This window comes from Telopea speciosissima, chromosome 8 (genome assembly GCF_018873765.1).
Source record: "Telopea speciosissima isolate NSW1024214 ecotype Mountain lineage chromosome 8, Tspe_v1, whole genome shotgun sequence".
NCBI lineage: Eukaryota > Viridiplantae > Streptophyta > Magnoliopsida > Proteales > Proteaceae > Telopea > Telopea speciosissima.
The window spans coordinates 52437934-52445758 of record NC_057923.1 but is presented as its reverse complement, the minus strand read 5'-3'; the positions used below and the strand labels follow the sequence as shown (position 1 = coordinate 52445758).

The 7825-nt window shown below is 49.3% G+C and overlaps 1 protein-coding gene across 1 annotated transcript; it reads left to right on the top strand.

The window, feature by feature from the left end:
- The first annotated feature begins 725 nt into the window (after window positions 1–725).
- LOC122672428 lies at window positions 726–1982 on the top strand. The gene is made up of 2 exons (XM_043869905.1): window positions 726–1499; window positions 1629–1982. The coding sequence occupies exons 1-2, from the start codon at window positions 726–728 to the stop codon at window positions 1980–1982; spliced, it is 1128 nt and encodes a 375-aa protein (XP_043725840.1).
- Window positions 1983–7825: the final 5843 nt, after the last annotated feature.

The window sequence follows — 7825 nt, the reverse complement described above, 5'->3', positions numbered from 1 at the left end:
GCATTGTTCTTCTCCTGCAGCAAGCTTAGGTACTATCTATTGTCGGCAACGGTTGACGTGGTTTGCCAGACCGACGTCATCAAGTACATGCTTACACGCCCAATTTCTAGGGGGAGGGTGGGAAAATGGACTCTCGCACATACGGAGTTTGCCCTCCAACATGTGCCCCAAAAAGTAGTCAAGTGGCAGGCGCTTGCAGATTTTTTGGCAAATCACCCACCCATCAAGGCCGAAAGGGAAGTAATGGGGGTCTTCCTCCTCGGCCTGAGGCCATGGAAGCTATTCTTCGATGGGTCCAAGACCGAGCAGGTGGCTGGGGCAGGAGTTATCCTATGGTCACCAGAAGGAACGGAGACTCAGGTAGCCTTTCGGCTCGACTTCCCTTATTCGAACAACCAGGCCTGCTTCTGGGCCTTAAGGTCGACACCAAGGAAATCATCGGAGACTCGCAGCTGGTAATCAAGCAGCTGGCCGGGGAGTATCGGTGTGAGAGCGAACACTTGGTGGGCTACCTTGGGCAGGCCAAGAAGCTAATTGAAGGATTTCAGGACGTATGGGTGCGTCATGTCCCACGATCAAGGAATCAGGCCACGAATGGGTTAGCATAGGCGGCGTCTGGCATTGGTCTGCCAGAAGGTAGTATAGAGAAGACGATCGTCATCAAAAGGCAGACACGGTCTGCGGTCCATAATGGTAGCTACTTGGAGGTCAACCACGTCGAGGATATGCAGCCTGACTGGCGAACGCCGGTCACCCAGTACTTGAGCGACCCTGGGCCAGGGTTTGACCAAAGGATCAGAGATAGGGCGACGGGATACGTGCTGATTGGGGAAGACCTTTATAAAAAAGGGAAGGATGACTTGTTGCTCAAGTGTGGCAGCCTGAATGAGGCAACGCTGGTCATGGTCAAAGTTCATGAGGGCATCTGCGGAGCGCACCAGGCCAGGCCAAAGATGAGATGGTTGATCCGGCGTCATGGGTATTATTGGCCAACCATGACTACAGACTGCATCAAATACGCTAAGGGGTGTTGGGCGTGTCAGACTCATGGGCCAGTGCAGCGGTTGCCAGCGACAGAATTCAACCCAGTGGTTAAGCCGTGGCCATTCAGGGGTTGGGCAATGGACCTCATAGGGAAGATTACCCTGCCTGCAATGCAGGGGCATTGCTTTATTATTGTGGCCATAGACTATTTCACCAAGTGGGTTGAGGCCGTGCCAATGAAGGGCGTCAGTCAGGCCGAAGTCATCAAATTCCTCAAAAGCCACATCATTCACAGGTTTGGGCTACCAGAGACTGTTACTTGCGACAATGAAAGCGTTTTCATTGGGGATGAGGTGGTGGCATTTACAACAGAGTTAGGGATAACATTCACCCATTCCACCCCATATTACGCACAAGGCAACGGTCAGGCCGAGGCAAGTAACAAGATTCTCAAAGGTTGTTTAGCGAAGGTTGTGGATGACAACCCATGGAGATGGGCGGACATGCTTTCTGAGGTATTGTGGGCATTCAGGACGTCATAGCGGACCAGCACGGCCACTACACCCTTTGCGTTGACATACGGTCACGATGCAGTGTTACCAGTTGAGGTTAGCGTGAGATCAACGTGGGTTGCATTCCAATAGGGACTTATGCCAACGGCCTACAGCGAGGTGATGATGACCGAGCTCGATGACCTAGAAGAGGAGCGCTTGGCCATGCTGGATAGGATGCAGGTCCAGAAGAGGAAGGTTGTAGCTATCTACAACAAAAGGATATGCCTAAAGCACTTCCAGGAAGGGGACATACTCCTGAAGGCCATACTCCTGGTGGAGACAAAGGACCCCAGACTGGGCAAATGGTCCCCAACATTGGAAGGACCCTTTACGGTCTGCCAGGTGCTCCGAGGTGGGGCCTATAGGCTGCGTGACTTGAAAGGATGCGTCCAGATCAGGCCAATCAACGGCAAGTTCCTTAAGGGTTTTCATCCTATAATTTAGGATTTGGGGTGAATAACACAAGGGAACCACGTCGTGAGGGCAAGGCCGCGAATTAAAGGAAAGCAGGCTTTACTCCTAAAGAAGTTTAGACACGGCCTGAGTAGGCCGAGCAGACAAAAGCTAAAAGATAAACAGAGTATCATTGTTCTTTTGGCAGGGGAAGGGAAGGCACGCAGGCCTACTTAAAAAAGCCCTTAGGGGTGGTCTCTTGCAGTTCACTCCACTTCTTTTCCATCACTGTCAGACGTTCCTTAGCTACAGCCAGATTAGCTTCACGGCTCGGTCTCAGTGATTTTAGCTCCTTAACTTGGACTTTGGCGGCCATTGCATCTGTAGATAGGGTTCGAGAGCCAAGGAGTTTAAGTCTATTGTCCTGGCTTAGGGTGGTCCTCTGTGACCGGAGACCTGCGAGCTGAGTCTCCAGGTCCTGAATGTTGCGGTCCAACTGGGCTAGACGATCTTCTCCTTCTTTCACTTCATCCAGCACCCTCTTTAGGTCGTCTTATAACTTCTAGAAATGCTCATCCGCGGTGTCGGTCTCCTTGAGAAGGGTCTCATAGCGCTGAATGTTGTGAAGAGCGAGAGGCGCTGAGGTAATCACGTCAAACATGAATGCAACGGCCCCATCCAACCATTTCTTGGCCGGGGCCGGGAGATTCGGCAACGACAACAGCGTGCGAAGCGCCTCGGCAATAGACATCAGGTTTCTAGCACCCATGGCCTCTCAGAAAGGTGATTGTAAGAAAGAGTGAAGGAGCGCTTTTTCCTCGGTCCCCTGGGCTAAAATGAGTCCAGGGCTTGGGGAGTCACCGGTCTCTTTTTCATCATCAGACGAACTCAGGCCGGCTAGGAAAGTCTCTAGGCTCATGACCTGAGAAGAAGAAGGATGAGTCAGTACAGGTGAGGTGAAGAGATGAGCGTTGGAGCTAAGATACACATACCATGGGGGTCGCTGCAGGAACGGTAGGACTCGGAGGAGGTGGAGAAGCTGGTTTGTGGACTGGGGTCTTGAATCTGCTAGGCTCAGCCACATCATAGGTACCAGGCACCTCCACGCCAATCTCTTCTTCTTCCTTTTCCTCTTCTTCAGAGCCACCTTCGGAGACACCGTTCGAATGAAAAGAGGATCCAGATTCTGAGGAGCTAGTGACAACAACCTGAGGAGACCTCATGGTGACAACCTGCTTCAGACAGGCATTAGATCGAGTACGATCTTTTACTAAGCGAGAGGTGACCGAGGGAGATGCTGCGGTGGAGGCATGGGGCTTGGTGCTTACGGGCTAACTTCCTTGAAACATGCTTGGGAGAAGGGCCTGGCGTTGGGCAGACTTCATTGGGCTAACGCTTTTTGGCCTCTTACTCACCTGGGGGGAGTCATCTTCAGTGTCTTCATCATCTTCCATAGTGGACCCGTGGTACCTTGGAGCTGACTGTACAGAGGATGTCGGCTTGGTAGAGGATTTGGCTAAGGTCACAGAAGAATCGATCAGCAAGAGCGGACAGAGTTGCAGATTACGAAAAGAGGGTCAGTGCTTACCAACGGTTTGCTTGGAGACTGATGCTTTCTTCTGCTTCACGGCGGCGGTCTGATGACTGGTGGTGCCTGAAGAAGAGGGGGGGCATTCGTTGCTCTTGTAACAAGGCCGAAGTGGGAAAAGGGACTTGAAGTATGTACCCCACCAGGCCGTGAAATCTTCGGTTGCTGAAGGCTCTTTGACAAAGAACTACAATTTAAACAGTGAGAGGACCAAGGCGTTCATGGCCAATGCATAAAGTATGTTGGCGACATTCGAGTAAATCATCCTATCCAGCGCGCAGTCCGTGATTGAATAGTAGTTAGGGCAGGGGATTGCCTGACCAAGACCGAACTGGTGCGCACAAAAATGGGGGTTGTACATCTCAAAGCCGCAAGTGTTGTTGCCTGAGGGCTCTAAGGTTACCCCTACATGAAGGTCTCGATAGACTAGGAATTTTCCCCATAGGGCTGGCTCAGAGGTGGGATAGTCAATGGCTAACGACAGTCACTCAAGGATGGCCTCTCCTGTTTGATAGGGGAGGAAGAAAGTGCCACTTGGGTCGGGCTCAAACGAAGAGAAGAAGTCATAATACTCTCATAGGGTTTCAAGTCGTGATGAGGGGACGATGCAAACAGATAACCGGCCATATGGCAGACTGGGAGCCACGAGGGGATGGCGTACAACTCGGTGAAATGAGCACAAAGCCACATCTGGAGAAGCCAAAATGGACCTCCGTCGTAATTAAAGTTAGACTCAGTGATGTTGTTGCAGCCCCGGAAGAGGGTGGCCAAAATGAAAGAGGCTAGATTAACCACGCGGCCTTGCCTTAGGGCGTTGGCCAGGAGAAGATAGGTCTTGGCAATCTTATTGGACCGAACGCAGGCGACGTAACGATAAATCCAAAATAGGAAGAAGGCCATGAGCTCTTTAAAGGAGACAGAGCCACGGGTCTCCCTATAGGTCCGCAGGTAGAAGCTATAACTGGCAGACTTGGTAAACTCAAGACCATGCTGTACCTCCACATCCTTGTCATCGGTCATGCCAGGGGAGGAACTATTGAATTCTTCACCCTCGGCCTTCAGGCCGGTGAGGGCTCCGACATCCAAGAGGGTTGGGGCTTCCATCCCAAAACAAAAGTGGAAGGTGTTGGTAGATCGTGACCAGAACTGGAGTGCAGCTTGGAGCAGGGGACGGTCATGAGGAACAAAGGTGGTCGAAAGTTGAAGGGCGTGGAGGATGCCAAGTTGGATCCATAACTCAGAGCGGTCACAGACCACTCTGTCAACTCAGGTTTTCCAATCTGGAAGGTAATGGAGCCACAAGCGCGTAAAAGCCTTATCCTTGAGTTGTAGAGGATCTGGCGATTGGATGAGCAACTGTTCCCAGTCGTATTTCAGGAAGTTGGACAGGCCATGAGACAAAGACTGGGCCTAATCTGAAGGCAGAGGGCTCCGAGCAAGGGATTTGTACCTCGGTCAGGACTGAGGAAGGCAAGAGTGAGCACTTTCGTGCTAGGAGGTCTTCTGCTTCTTCTGTCGCCGCTGGTTCCTTCTTCTTGGCCATGGTGTCAGGGTAGGGGAGTGAGCAGAGGCGAAAGGGGAAGAATGGAGAAGAAGATGGGCGAAGGGTGATATGAGGAGCCAGGCGGGGAGCTTCTCCATTGAAGGCTCTCAGTAATTAGCAGGGGTCTTAATGGTAGGCTGGAACTTGCGCCGGGGTTTGAAATTCAAAATCCCTAATGACCCAAGAAGATGAAGCGGTAAGGGAGTCTGCGCGCGATGGAGCAGCTGGAGGTGACTGCCATTTCGGCCACAACCTCCTCTGAGCTTGGGCCACGTGGCATCGCTCAGGAAGGTTGTGAGGGGTATTATTTACGGCCTAAACCACATGGTTCGAATTAGTGTAGGCCAGGCGTGAACTAAGGCTGGGCCATCATCGTTGGACCGAGAACAGGGAAGACGCTGGAATGGGGCTGCACTCCTGATGGTTGGGGGTGGCCCACGTGTCAAAGACATAGGCAGTACCAGGCGCAGGTCTGCGCCTCACAAGGAATGAGGATGGTGACGACGTTGGTGGGGCCCACCACTGCTATAGTTGTTGGAGTGAGAGCAGGGATGGTGGCTTGCGTGGCAGCACCTGATTGGGGCTTAGGAGAAGTGGACTGAAGAGGATGGCTTGGAGGGAGCGGTTGCACAGACTGATAACCGCCAAGGCTTATCTTATATAAGAAGGAAGGCTTATCCGTGAGGAAGACACACACAACACATCTGACAACCAGCATTTTGTCTTTACCTGTTTTGCATTTTACTTTTACTTGTTTGCTCTGCATTTCTTTGTTACTTTTTGTCATTTGAGGCTGATGGGAATGTACGGTCACATACTGAGGACAACAAGGGTGTATGCGCAAGCCTCACACTTGTATCTGGTTTGATTGGTTAATGCATTTACTATTTCAGGTCATTGTTGTTTGTCTCAAAGTTCTTTCCCTTTATTTGAGCAATAGCATTTCGGGTTGCAGTCCGTAATTGTTGCCTTAACCCAAAAGACCTTAGAGCTACTCAGGCAGGAGGGAAACCTACTAGCCTGGTAAGGAGTCAGATTAGGCTGCTCTCGGCCTCGTTTGAACTTGCGCAAAGGTTCTGGCACTCCCGCATTATTCGCACCACATGCATACCCCGCATGTAAGTGTTTGGGGAGTTTTCTCACCAACACTATAAGAGGAGGTTTCCTTATTTCCAAACTGTGTCGTGTTTGATGGTTTCTTTTGTGAACCAAAGTAGCAGCTGTAACCGCGGCTGGGCCTAGTCCATATGCCCAATATCCACCGCTCTCACACGCCAATTTTTTTAAGGCTGATGTTCTCTTTGCCACAGCATAGCCTACGACAGATACGTGGGTCGGGTATTTAGGGGGCTTGGGTGGTTATTTCGCTCAACCCCATATGTTTGGGCATAACCTGCACCCTGACACAGAGAACATTTGGCATTTTTTTATGAAGTGGTAGTGCTCATTGCTACCAGTAGGTTTTTTTTTTAAAACTTTATTTCAATTCAACTCCGTTTTCATATGGAAAAAAATAAAATAAAATTCTTATAATGTTTTGTCTTTAGATGTTCAGTCAAGTGTTGCACCTCAACGTTAACATTTCAAGAGAACTAGTTAGCTTTTGGTTTGAGTGGCATTTTACCCCTAATCACATGTGTTGATGTACGAATAAGAGGCAAAAGTCAAAGAAGACACAAATCCCGAGCTTGTGATCGCAAATAGGAGGTGAGACATAAAGAGTTCATTGATGAAGAAGTGAAGAACCAAAAGAGATGCCGGTATAATATGGGGTTATCAATCGGTGAATAACAAGATAATTGCCCTTGCCTGCTGCCGGCTGCTAGTACTAGAAGTGATACTTTTGTATGGTTCCATTTCCAAAAAGAGTCTTGTTGTGTGGACGTAGGTTCTAAAAGAATCAAACAACATTAACATTGGTGTCTTATCTATTTTCTCTAACATTGTATCAAAAGTGCAGGACACTATGACTTCCACACCTTCTCCCTGCGCCCAGATACAAGGCTGCACAAAATGACCGTTGCACCCCCATGGAAAGTTGGAAATCTCTGAGGGTGTAATGGTCATATTGCATGACCCTGTGTTTGGACACATGGGTCACACACTGCACACAACTAGGTAGCGTTCTCTTTCCCATAAATTATTATATACAAGGCAATTTTTTCAATGAAACAAATGGGGCCATGATAATGTTATTTCATTAGACTATGCTTCATTTTTCTTTTTTTTTTTTTGGGGGGGGGGGGGAACTAGGATTAAAATCCTATGCAATTCCTTCATCTTGCGGTGCTTTGCGGTGCAAGCTCAACTGACCCAATTTGAGCTCGAGAAGAAAGGAAAAAAGACAAAAACTGGGTCAATTGAGCTTGCACAGTTGGATGTAGCATCTTCCACATGTCGAGCTCTCAGACCCAAACTGCAAGGCACAGCAAGATTAAGGCATTGTAGAGGATTTTTTTTTTCTGTAAAAACTACGCTTCAATTTTTTTTTTTTGGTAAACGGGGAATTTATTGAAGAGGGGGGTGTGAATTAATAGTGGCTTCAGTTACACAAAGCTTCTGAAGCCACCGAGTGGAATATGGCCAATCTATCACACACACGATCGATAGAGCTTTCCTAGCTAGGGCATCTGAAACAATATTCCTGGCCCTAGAAACAAAAGAGAAGGAAACAGAAACAAACTGAGAAGAGAGTCTAGCCACGTCCGAGATCAGATCTTCAACTTCCCAGCATGGTGACTTCTAACCATTCAAAAATTGAAC